The sequence below is a fragment of the Salvelinus alpinus genome, chromosome 1, assembly GCF_045679555.1.
Source record: "Salvelinus alpinus chromosome 1, SLU_Salpinus.1, whole genome shotgun sequence".
NCBI classification, from domain to species: domain Eukaryota; kingdom Metazoa; phylum Chordata; class Actinopteri; order Salmoniformes; family Salmonidae; genus Salvelinus; species Salvelinus alpinus.
In genome coordinates this window covers 104,845,799-104,858,603 of record NC_092086.1, presented here as the reverse complement: position 1 = coordinate 104,858,603, position 12,805 = coordinate 104,845,799, and the positions used below count along the sequence as shown (strand labels likewise).

The following is a 12,805-nucleotide window of genomic DNA, read 5'->3' as shown; positions in this document are numbered from 1 at the left end:
CAAAATACAAAAGAAAATCCACAAAGTGGTAAAAACAGCAAGGGAAAAAACAAACCTCAAAAGATCAATCCAAAAATACACGAGAACAAACCCAGAGAACCTCTGGAAAATTCAACAAGAGAAAAATGTTCACAAAGGCTGGGGCTGGGTGCTAACATACAAACACTGAGCAAGGAACTGAGGAACACACAGGGTTAAATACTAACAAGGGAATGACTTACAGGTGCAAACAATAATTAGGGCAAGAAAAAACAAAAGGAACAAAAAAGGTGCAAGGGGGACATCTAGTGAACAAAACCTGAACAGTCCTGGCCAAAACCTGACAAGGTCGATGAAGACGGCTGCACAGTATTGTCTTTTATCAATGGCGGTTATGATATCGTTTAGGACCTTGAGCGTGGCTGAGGTGCACCCGTGACCAGCTCGGAAACCAGATTGCATAGCGGAGAAGGTACGGTGGGATTCGAAATGGTCGGTAATCTGTTTGTTTACTTGGCTTTCGAAGACTTTAGCAAGGCAGGGTAGGATAGATCATCCCCACCGCAGCCGCTTTCCAATCTTTAGGGATCTCAGACGATACGAAATAGAGGTTGAACAGGCTAGTAATAGGGTTACAACAATTGCGGCGGATAATTTAAGAAAGAGATGGTCCAGATTGACTAGCCCAGCTGATTTGTAGGGGTCCAGATTTTGCAGCTCTTTCAGAACCTCAGCTATCTGGATTTGGGTGAAGGAGAAATGGGGGAGGCTTGGGCAAGTTTCTGTGGGGGGTGCAGAGCTGTTGACCGGGGTAAGGGTAGCCAGATGGAAAGCATGGCTAGCCGTAGAAAAATGCTTATTGAAATTCTCGATTATCATAGATTTATCGGTGGTGACAGTGTTTCCTAGCCTCAGTGCAGTGGGCAGATGGGAGGAGGTGCTCTTATTCTCCATGTACTTTACAGTGTCCAAAAACTTTGTGCTACAGGATGCAAATTTCTATTTGAAAAAGCTAGCCCTTGCTTTCCTAACTGCCTGTGTATATTGGTTCCTAACTTCCCTGAAAAGTTGCATATCACGGGGGCTATTCGATGCTAATGCAGTACGCCACAGGATGTTTTTGTGCTGGTCAAGGGCAGTCAAGTCTGGAGCAAACCAAGGGCTATATCTGTTCTTAGTTCAACATTTTTGAATGGGGCATGCTTATTTAAGATGGTGAGGAAAGCACTTTTAAAGAATAACCAGGCATCCTCTACTGACGGAATGAGGTCAATTTTCTTCCAGGATACCCGGGCCAGGTCGATTAGAAAGGCCTGCTCGCTGAAGTGTTATAGAGAGCATTTGACAGTGATGAGGGGTGGTCTTTTGACCACGGAACCATTACGGACGCAGGCAATGAGGTAGTGGTCGCTGAGATCCTGGTTGAAGACAGCAGAGGTGTATTTAGAGGGCAGGTTGGTCAGGATGATATCTATGAGGGTGCCCATGTTTACGGATTTAGGGTTGCACCTGGTAGGTTCCATGATAGTTTGTGTGAGATTGAGGGCATTGATAGATTGTAGGACTGCCGGGGTGTTAAGCATATCCCAGTTTAGGTCACCTAATAGTACAAACTCTGAAGATAAATGGGGGGCAATTAATTCACATATGGTGTCCAGGGCACAGCTGGGGGCTGAGGGGGTTCTATAACAAGCGGCAACAGTGAGAGACTTATTTCTGGAAAGGTGGATTTTTAAAAGTAGAAGCTCGAACTGTTTGGGCACAGACCTGGATAGCATGCCAGAACTCTGCAGGCTCTCTCTACAGTAGATTGCAACTCCACCCCCTTTGGCAGTTCTATCTTGGCAGAAAATGTTGTAGTTGGGGATGGAAATTTCAGAATTTTTGGTGGCCTTCCTAAGCCAGGATGCAGACACGGCTAGGACATCAGGGTTGGCGGAGTGTGCTAAAGCAGTGAATAAAACAAACTTAGGGAGGAGGCTTCTGATGTTAACATGCATGAAACCAAGGCTTTTACGTTTACAGAAGTCAACAAATGATAGCGCCTGGGGAATAGGAGTGGAACTGGGGGCTACAGGGCCTGGGTTAACCTCTACATCACCAGAGGAACAGAGGAGGAGTAGGATAAGGGTACGGCTAAAGACTATAAGAACTGGTCGTCTAGTGCGTTGGGGACAGAGAATAAAAGGAGCAGATTTCTGGACGTGGAAGAATAGATTCAAGGCATAATGTACAGACAAGGGTATGGTAGGATGTGAGTACAGTGGAGGTAAACCTAGGCATTGAGTGACGATGAGAGAGGTTTAGTCTCTTGAGGCACCAGTTAAGCCAGGTGAGGTCTCCGCATGTGTGTGGGGTGGGACAAAAGAGCTATTTAAGGCATTTTGAGCGGGACTGAGGGCTCTACTGTGAAATAAAACAATAGGAACTAGCCAAGACAGCAGTGAGACAAGACATATTAACATTAGAGAGCGGCATAAAGCAATCACAGGTGTTGATCAGGAGAGCTAAGACAACAACGGGTAAATGGTGATGAATGAGCAGAGCAGGTCAGTTAGGTACATACAGGACCTGAGTTCGAGGCTGGGGCCGACAGGTAAACAAAATGAGGTACCGTGTTATTGAAACAGTCCAGGGGGCATCAGCCGTGTAGCCGAGTGATCATAGGGTCAAAAGAGCAGCAATAGGTGAGTCAGGGTGCCGTTCGCTAGTCACTACTACGCTAGGCAAGCAGGGGACACAACGTTCAGAAAAGCTAGTGGGCCGGGGCTAGTAGATGGTTCTTCGGCGACATCGTAACAGAATAGCCTGTTGAGACCACATCGGGCGATCACGTCGGCAGTCCATTCGTGATGGATCGGAGGGGCTCCGTGTCGACAATAAAAGGACCAGGCCAATTGGCAAAGGAAGTATTGTAGCCCTAGAATTAGCTGGTAGAGGGGACTAGCTCGAGGCTAGCTCAAGGCTAGCTGCTGCTTGCTTCAGGACAGAGGCGTTAGCTAACAATAGCCACTCGTTTGCAGCTAGCTAGCTGCGATGATCCGGTGTAATGATCCAGAGCGGCAGGAATCAGGTGATATGGTAGAGAGAAACAGTCCGATATGCTCTTGGTTGATATCGCGCTGTGCAGACTGGCAGGTGTTGTCCGAGCTAAAGCTGGCTGATGACCGGGAAAAAGGTGAAGACTGCTAGCCGTGGCTAACAAAGACTAGTAGCTAGTTAGCTGGTTAACTCCTGATGGAAGTTCCAGTTATAAGGAATAAAAATAGCAGATCCGTACTACATTGGGTGAGGTGGGTTGCAGGAAAGTATATTTAGTTCGTAGATAGAAAGTGAGATTAAGATATATACGAAAAAGACCGGTTATTTACACGGGATAAGACACGGGAACAAGACAAAGACATGGATGCTTGTGATTGTTCAGGATAAAAATAAACGTAATGGAGCGAGGCACAGGCAAAATCCTAGAGGAAAACCTGATTCAGTCTGCCTTCCACCAGACACTGGGAGATGAATTCACCTTTCAGCAGGTCAATAACTAAAACACAAGGCCAAATCTACACTGGAGGTGTTTACCTAGAAGACAGTGGATGTTCCTGAGTGTCCTGGTTACAGTTTTGACTTAAAACTGATTGAAAATCTATGGTAAGACCTGAAAATGGTTATCTAGCAATGATCAACAACCAATTTGACAGAGCTTGAAGAATAAAAAATAATAATAATGGGCAAATGTTGCACAATCCATGTGTGGAAAGCTCTTAGAGACATCCTGAAAGACTCACAACTGTAATCATTGCCCAAAGTGATTTAATATATCAAGATATACTAGTTTTCCTTTCCTTTTCTTGTCTTTTTTTTATTTTTACAAATGTTATACTTTTCTTGCACTTTGACATGAGAGTATTTTGTGTAGCTCGTTGACCAAAAAAAATGACACATCAATTTTAATCCCACTTTGTAACAACAAAACGTCATGGGATGTGAATAATTTCTGAAGGCACTGTCTACATGTGTTTACCTTATGAAGGGCCTGGTGATGGCTAGGATGGTCCGTATAAACCAGGACGGGTGGACAATGATGAAGGATTTCAAATTCTTCCTGAGCCTGTAACCAAACATTCATAAAAATTATCATATTGAGTGTTTGTGTGTGGTGGCATGATACAATGTTATTACAGTTGAACACATGGGGAAATACAGTTGAAGTCGGAAGTTTACATACACCTTAGCCAAATACATTTAAACTCAGTCAGGAATTGTGAAAAATACAGTTTTTCACAATTCCTGACATTTAATCCTAGTAATAATTCCCTGTTTTAGGTCAGTTACGATCACCACTTTATTTTAAGAATGTGAAATGTCAGAATAATAGTAGAGATAATTATTTATTTCAGCTTTGATTTCTTTCATCACATTCCCAGTGGGTCAGAAGTTTACATACACTCAATTAGTATTTGATAGCATTGCCTTTAAATTGTTTAACTTGGGTCAAACGTTTCGGGTAGCCTTCCACAAGCTTCCCACAATATGTTGGGTGAATTTTGGCCCATTCCTCCGAAAAGAGCTGGTGTAACTGAGTTAGGTTTGTAGGCCTCCTTGCTCGCACACGCTTTTTCAGTTCTGCCCACAAATTTTCTATAGGATTGAGGTCAGGGCTTTGTGATGGCCACTCCAATACCTTGACTTTGTTGTCCTTAAGCCATTTTGCCACAACTTTGGAAGTATGCTTGGGGTCATCTTCCATTTGGAAAACCCATTTGCGACCAAGCTTTAACTTCCTGACTGATGTCTTTAGATGTTGCTTCAATATGTCCACATAATTTTCTTCCCTCATGATGCCATCTATTTTGTGAAGTGCACCAGTCCCTCCTGCAGCAAAGCACCCCCACAACATGATGCTGCCACCCCCGTGCTTCACGGTTGGGATGGTGTTCTTCGGCTTGCAAGCATCCCCCTTTTTCCTCCAAACATAACGATGGTCATTATGGCCAAACAGTTCTATTTTTGTTTGATCACACCAGAGGACATTTCTCCAAAAAGTACGATCTTTGTCCCCATGTGCAGTTGCAAACCGTAGTCTGGCTTTTTTATGGCGGTTTTGGAGCAGTGGCTCTTCCTTGCTGAGCGGCCTTTCAGGTTATGTCGAAATAGGACACGTTTTACTGTGGATATAGATACTTTTGTACCTGTTTCTTCCAGCATCTTCACAAGGTCCTTTGCTGTTGTTCTGGGATTGATTTGCACTTTTTGCACCAAAGTACGTTCATCTCTAGGAGACAGAACGCGTCTCCTTCCTGAGCGGTATGACAACTGCACGGTCCCATGGTGTTTATACTTGCGTACTATTGTTTGTACAGATGAAAGTGGTACCTTCAGGCATTTGGAAAATGCTCCCAAGGATCAACCAGACTTGTGGAGGTCTACAATTTTTTTCTGAGGTCTTGGCTGATTTGTTTTGATTTTCCCATGATGTCAAGCAAAGAGGCACTGAGATTGAAGGTAGGCCTTGAAATCCACAGGTACACCTCCAATTGACTCAAATGATGTCAATTATCCTATCAGAAGCTTCTAAAGCCATGAAATAATTTTCTGGAATTTTCCAAGCTGTTTAAAGGCACAGTCAACTTAGTGTATGTAAACTTCTGACCCACTGGAATTGTGATACAGTGAATTATAAGTGAAATAATCTGTCTGAAACAATTGTTGGAAAAATTACTTGTGTCATGCACAAAGTAGATGTTGTAACCGACTTGCCAAAACTATTGTTTATTAACAAGAAATTTGTGGAGTGGTTGAAAAACGAGTTTTAATGACTCCAACCTAAGTGTCTGTAAACTTCCGACTTCAACTGTAAATACATGTTAATCCTATCACATTTTATCCCGTGGTCCTGACTCTATCCCCTTGCACTTTTTCATACTACAAATATAATTAATCCATCAATCTACTCATCCATGAATCAAACATTGTAAAAAGCAACCTACCTCCTGTCAATCATCTGGTAGCACTTCTTGAGCCAGCCCATTCCAGGCATCCTCCTGTGGGGCGTGGCTCCGTTCAAATAGACAATCATATAGTCCTCTGCCACCATCAGCTCCAACGTGCTGATCACATATCTGCCAGCAGGACATACAGCAGGGCAAGTACACATCAAACTACTATCACTGACTTCGCTGATAACTACTTTATTGAGGGAGAATGTACTTACTACCACTGTGATATGAGGTTGCCTCACCTAGCTATCTTAAAATGAATGCACTAATTGTAAGTCGCTGTGGATAAGAGCATCTGCTAAATGACAAAAACGTCAAATGTAAATCAATCTAGTCACTAGATTCTAGTGTATGATTTAAAACATGTCCAAAGAGTAGAGAAACATCTGAAATATCACTGAAATGAAGAACAAGCGAGGAGTATGACAGTGAACAATTGGAAGGTACATGTAGAATAGTTACAACATTGCTCTTCAAGTTATTTTTCTTCGTAATAAAGACAGACAAGAACTTAACCATAAAACGCAATTAGTTATCAGTATATGCATCAAATAATCTACAAATAATGTGTGTATTTGTTAGGTCACAGGTCTACGTTTCGAACCAGGGATAGGGGAGTAAGGTCGGGAATCATTCCGATCCACACAAGATCTGAGTAATAGCTTGCTTGACATTTAAAGGTAATTTCAGATTGAGCCAAAATATTCAGCAATTATAGTGAATGTGATCTCCGCGTACATCACCTTTAAAAGGTGCCTAAGTCAGTACTAATGAGAGTGAGGATAGGTGCAACTTACAGGAAGAGGTTCTCCATGACTTCATGGTAGTCCTCACTGTCACTGTCTGGGAGGAAACACGCTGCAAACACTATGATGGCGTTCACTCCGTTTCCATAGTACCCTGATGAAGGAAAAACAACACTTCAAAAGAAATATTAAAATATTACCCACACTACAACAGTTTACAAGAGTACCCTGTCTCAGAGGCTAGATCGTGGGTTGGGTCTGGGCTGGGTGGGGTAGGGTAGGGTGTTGTTGGGTGGGGGTGTTTGGCTGTTTCGTTTCTCAGTTTGTTTGTATTTCTCTCTGTCATCTGCCATCGGTATGTCAGTGTATGTCTGAATATTACATTTTTTACCTGTAATTAAGTCCCATTACATTCCATGAGATGAAAATCTGTTTTGTACGGGAGACCCCACCAAGAGAAAGGAGGTAAAATAAGGTATATAAAAAAAGAAGGTATAAAAACACCAAACAACAATCAGAACTTTCCTGTACCTCCATGGGATATAACTCTCTGGTAGGGCTCGATGATCTTCATGTTGATGCGGTGTTCCTGCTCTCCGATGACCACGGCCCTCCACAGCTTCGCATCCTGACGCTCCTCCGCTGCACTGCACGTAGGAATCGGCTCGCACGGCTCTTTTGATGTGTTACGATTGGCTGTCGGGGGTTCTGGTTTGAGGAAAAAAACAGAAACACAGCTAGTAGAAAACACAGACATACTATAAATTCAACAACAAACATTTTATTACGAGGGAAATTAGGTATACGGAATCAAATGTTCATTTTCATTGATACAGCTTCCCAAGTGGTGAAATATCTTGTTTGGTATATTAGTCTGTGTCTGAAATGGACCTATACTGTAAAGTGTACTTAGGAGTGCCATTTGGCCGTACTCCTAGACTGACTCACCCTCCCAGTCCAGCTCATTGTCGGTGTAGTCCAGATAGTCTGTGTCGTCAGGCGTATCCAGGTCGTCCACGTTAATGTCCAGGTCATCGGGTGTCTCTAGGGCGTCGTCTTCACTCTGGTCCAGCGAAAGGCTGATACGCGGGGCGGAGAGCTTCTTCCTTTGGGAGGGGCCACCCGGCGTGCCCTGCAGGGGCAGTGAGTTGGGAGGGGCTACAGGGAGAGAGGGGGAAGAGTCACTGTAAATGTTAGAATGATCCATCTATCTCTCTTCATCACTCCTTATCTCTTGTGGAGTGGTGGGTTATGGCATTTTGTCTGGTTGTCTTCTGTGCTAAAGAACATTTGGACTTTTAAATGATATAGCAGTAAATGTGCATTAGGAATGAGTTAATGTGTCTGTATGAGTAACTAGCCTCATCATGCTGCTGTATGTAACTGTGAGAGTGTGCCTAATTAAGTAAACTGACAGCTCAGTCCTGCAGGTAGCCAAAGAGTAATGATGGAATAATAACCTATCACACACAGAGTTGCCGGTGTCTAACTGAGGCTCACCTGGTCTGCCCTCGGCCACCTCTGAGCTCATCTTACTCTGAGATGCCAGGTCCATGCCCTCATCACCCAGCGGGACCTGAAGAGAATACAGAGACCAATGACATACTGAATACAGACTCAATAAAGAGTGTGTGTGTGTGTGTGCGTGCGCATGTGTGAGTTTGTCCATGTCAGAGAAGGCTGGTAGGAGGAGCTAGCTCCTCTGGTGCAACTGTGTGTGTGTGTGTGTGTGTGTGTGTGTGTGTGTGTGTGTGTGTGTGTGTGTGTGTGTGTGTGTGTGTGTGTGTGTGTGTGTGTGTGTGTGTGTGTGTGTGTGTGTGTGTGTGTGTGTGTGTGTGTGTGTGTGTGTGTGTGTGTGTGTTTGAGTTTATTTTATTTTTACAGGGACAGTGCACATTAATCAACGTTTCAGTAAAAGTGCCGGTTTTAGCCAGCCGGCTAATTTTCAACCGCAGTCCCTGGGCAGGTTATTAAAAACAATTACAACATGGAGAATAGCAACATAGAACAAGACATAGCATACAGGCATAGCAACATAGGACAAGCAAGACGTAGCATACAGACAGAGCAACATAGAACAAAAAGCAGCAAGACAAAATTCATAAAAGCAACAAAGTGTTTCCACACCTCACAAGTTAGACAACAGACATGGAAAGCGGCAACACACAGCTAGGGACCATGTTCACAAATCTGATTGACCTTAAGCCATGTCTTCAAGCATTTTGTGAAAGTGTGATATGTGGTGCAGTTATGTGTGCCTGATGGCAGTGTATTCCAGACATGGGAAGCTCTCACAGAAAAAGCGGATTTACTAAAGGTGCTTTTCCTTAGGGGAACTACACAGTCACCTCTCATGGCAGACCTTGTGGATCTGCTGCCATATGTTTGGGTTTTCTGTTTAACAAAAATACTGAGTGGAGGGGGAGCCAAGCCATTTAGGATCTTGAATACAAGACATGCATCAGTGTATTGCACAAGATTTTCCCAACTCAGGAGCTCATGCTTTCTGAGGATGTGACAGTGATGATGGCTATTGGGCTTCCTATCAAGCACTTTGAGAGCCTGTTTGTAGACAGACTGAATAGGTCTTACTGTTGTACAGCAAGCTTGGGCCCAACTAGTCAAGCAGTATGTTAAGTGGGGGAGTATCATAGATTTGAAGTACAGTTTTGCTACCTCTGTAGTCAAACAATTTCAAATATATCGGAAATTAGCTAGGTTGAATTTGGTTATTTGAATTACCTTTTTCACGTGCTTTTTAAAAGAGAGGTTGGAATCAAGTATGATGCCAAGGTACTTAAAATCAGATACCACCTGGAGCTTCTCCCCTGACACATAGACATCTGGCTCAGTAGCATCTGTTGCCCTCTTTGTGAAGAACATGCAAACAGTTTTTTTCACATTGAGATGCAAACACGAGTCACTGAGCCACTTTGTAACCTGGACCATTACAGTAGTGAGTTCTTGTGCAGCTTGTTGTTTGCTCTTTGCATGCACATATATCACTGTATCATCTGCATACATTTGAACTTCAGACCCAGTACAGACAGAAGGCAGATCATTAATGTACAGGCTGAACAGGAGGGGCCCCAGTATTGACCCTTGGGGCACGCCCACATCATAGCTAAGAGTGGGCGACAGCTCATTGCTCACTCTGACACACTGAGTTCTGCCTTCAAGGTATGATTTCATCCATCTCAAGGCATCAGGGGAAAAGTTAAACTTGGACAATTTTGTGATGAGAATCTCATGGTTAACAGTATCAAAAGCCTTCCTTAGGTCCAGAAACACAGCCCCAACAACGCCCCCTTTGTCCATCTTGGACTTCACATTTTCCAGAAGAAAGCAGTTGGCCGTTTCTGTGGAGTGTTTCGCTCTGAAGCCAAACTGCATGGAATGTAATGTGAAGGGGCTGTTGTTGAGGTGGGCAATCAGTTGTTCTGCTACACACTTTTCAACAACCTTTGACACCACAGGTAATATACTAATGGGCCTGTAGTTACTCACGTCAGCAGGGTCGCCTGATTTAAAGATGGCTGTTATTATGGCCGACTTCCATACCCTTGGAAACACCCCGAGACCAATAGATGTGTTGGTGACCTTAGTAATGGGGCCAATGAGTGTGTGTGTGTGTGTGTGTGTGTGTGTGTGTGTGTGTGTGTGTGTGTGTGTGTGTGTGTGTGTGTGTGTGTGTGTGTCCTTATCTAAACAACAGGGCTTTCATTTCTTGCACCACAGAGAGAATAGATTTTTCACTTCAGCAGACAGGGTCACAAACCCTCTACTGTGGTTCTTCAACCTCTACATTGCTGGGGCGAATCATCATCCATCATCCAAAATAGTCCCTATACTACGAAATCATCCACAATAGTCCCTATACTAAGACTTCAAACATAGGCACAGACACATGCATACACACACACACAATAACATATGCACTATACACACACGTACACATGGAGTTTGTACTGTAGATATGTGGTAGTGGTGGAGTAGGGGCCTGAGGGCACACAGTGTGTTGTAAAATCTGTGAATGTATGTGGGGACTGCCTTGGCAGCAGCTAATGGGGATCCATAATAAATACAAATACAAATACTAAGACATCATCCACAATAGTCCCTATACTAAGACATCATCCACAATAGTCCCTATACTAAGACATCATCCATAATAGTCCCTATACTAAGACTATTGATACTGCGTACCAGTGAGAGCTGAGGGAGGAGAGATGAGGGATGGGAGTGGAGGAAACGGGGGAGAGGGAGAGGTGGGAGGGGAGTAGAAAAGAGGAAGGGGAGTGGAGGAAGAGGGGGAGATGAGGGAGGGGAGTGGAGGAAACAGGGGAGAGGGAGGGGAGTAGAAAAGAGGAAGGGGAGTGGAAGAAGAGGGGGAGAAGGAGATGAGGGAGGGGAGTGGGGGGAAGACGGGGATTGGGGGGACGGGGGAGGGAGAAGAGAGGGGAGTGGGAGGAAGAGGGGGAGAGGGACAAGAGGGAGGGGAGTGGAGGAAGAGAGGGAGAAGTGGGAGGGGAGAGGAGAATGAGAGGGAGAAGAGGAGAAGAGGAAGAGGGGAGAGGGAGAAGAGGGAGGGAGTGGGAGGAGGGTTGGGGTAAAGGTCGTCAGATCTCTCCTTCTCTGTGAATTATCCATCCATTTCTTGCAGGAGGAGGCGGAGAGAGGGATGGGGAGGGAGGGTAAAGCTGTTACATCATCAGCAGCCCATTCTCCTCCCTCTCTCCTCCCGTTCTCTTCTCTTCCCTCTCTCCTCTTTTCAGTCTCTCTCCTGATTCAAATGTCCACACGCTCACTCGAGCACAGATTGGGCACAGATGCAAATGAACCAACCTTCACGTGCACTCACGCACATGAAAATACTGAACTGATCCTAGTTTCTCTTCCAGAGGGGAGAAGAAAAATCTGATTGCATTGGCAATGCAACAAACAAAAAACATGCTGATTAGAATAGCTGAATTCCGAACAGCAAAGATGAATTACATACTGCTGATTCCCACACACACACATACACACAGACACACATATGGTCGGTATAGCAAGACCAGCATCAGCTGCTTTGCTCCATGGACGGCGATGAACCGCCTAATACACACACCGCAGCACAGCAACACAGTGCTGATGACAGCAGCCCCTCCCTCTCTCTCCCTCTCTTCCTGTCTCTAGAAAATAAATACATCTCTCTCTCTTCTCCCTTTTTCTTTATTCTGCATCACATTTAACCCAACCACTCACCACTACTGGGGCACGGGAATCTCTGTCCTTCTCTGTCTCAGAGCATGGATTTCAGCTGTATCTCCCTTTTTGTCTTTATTTTCCTCCCAGGCTCTTGGTAGAGATGCTCAGCTTACAAACTGCTCACAGCTTCCACCATTTTGTGGTCACATGACACAGGCTGGCACCAAATAAGGGCAGTCCCCTGCTTCTCCAGTTGTGCGTGCGTGTGTGTTATTATTAGAGGCCAACTGAGAGGAGTTGTAAGCCTGACTGCGCAGCTAAAAGAGGTTTTTATTATCCCTCAGGGCTAAAAGAGAAACAATGAGTTGAAAGGAAGCAGTAGAATTAAAATGAATCCCTTGCTTTCACTGTCTAAGACACTCGATGTATTTTAGAAGCCATTCCATGTTCTTTGATTAATCGAAATAAATCAATCAGAAAATATTGTAAATACGGAGCAGTGCTTTATGATGAGCATTAAACTGTATGACTACCACCTTTACTAATGTTCTAATTTTACGACCATTTTCTAGTTCCACCCACTATACATGTTCAGTTATAACTACATCATGTCCTCTTCACCTTAAATTGCTTCAGTGTCTCCTAAATAAACACACCTACCTCCAGTCTCATTCATCTCCCATATTTCTCCATGTACAGTATCTGCCTTATTGTCTTCATTATAATATATATACATATATAAAATATAATGCACTACCTAAGGATAACAAGCACTTGATATTTCAATCAAACAATAGAAAAGGAATACAGCATCTCCTCACCTAATGCAATCAAGAATTAAAAATAAATAAAAACAGGAAGATCGAACAATAGCCAGTGTCTCCTACTACACAATAG

General features: G+C 44.0%; 1 protein-coding gene across 4 annotated transcripts in view; it reads right to left on the bottom strand.

Moving 5' to 3' along the window:
* Window positions 1-12,805, bottom strand: part of LOC139557772 (protein prune homolog 2-like) — a 28,949-nt gene that overhangs the window by 15,913 nt on the left and 231 nt on the right. For 2 of the 4 annotated variants that reach the window (XM_071373155.1, XM_071372989.1), the window contains exons 1-7: window positions 11,966-12,134; window positions 8,219-8,294; window positions 7,667-7,876; window positions 7,250-7,426; window positions 6,770-6,872; window positions 5,964-6,095; window positions 3,998-4,084 (exon numbers count right to left, since the gene is read on the bottom strand). In XM_071373155.1, the coding sequence (XP_071229256.1) occupies window positions 3,998-4,084; window positions 5,964-6,095; window positions 6,770-6,872; window positions 7,250-7,426; window positions 7,667-7,876; window positions 8,219-8,273 (764 nt within the window). In that variant the 5' untranslated portion in view covers window positions 8,274-8,294; window positions 11,966-12,134. Of the gene's footprint in view, window positions 1-3,997; window positions 4,085-5,963; window positions 6,096-6,769; window positions 6,873-7,249; window positions 7,427-7,666; window positions 7,877-8,218; window positions 8,295-11,965; window positions 12,141-12,805 lie in introns of those variants that run through there. The other 2 variants (XM_071373246.1, XM_071373071.1) reach the window with 2 other exon arrangements.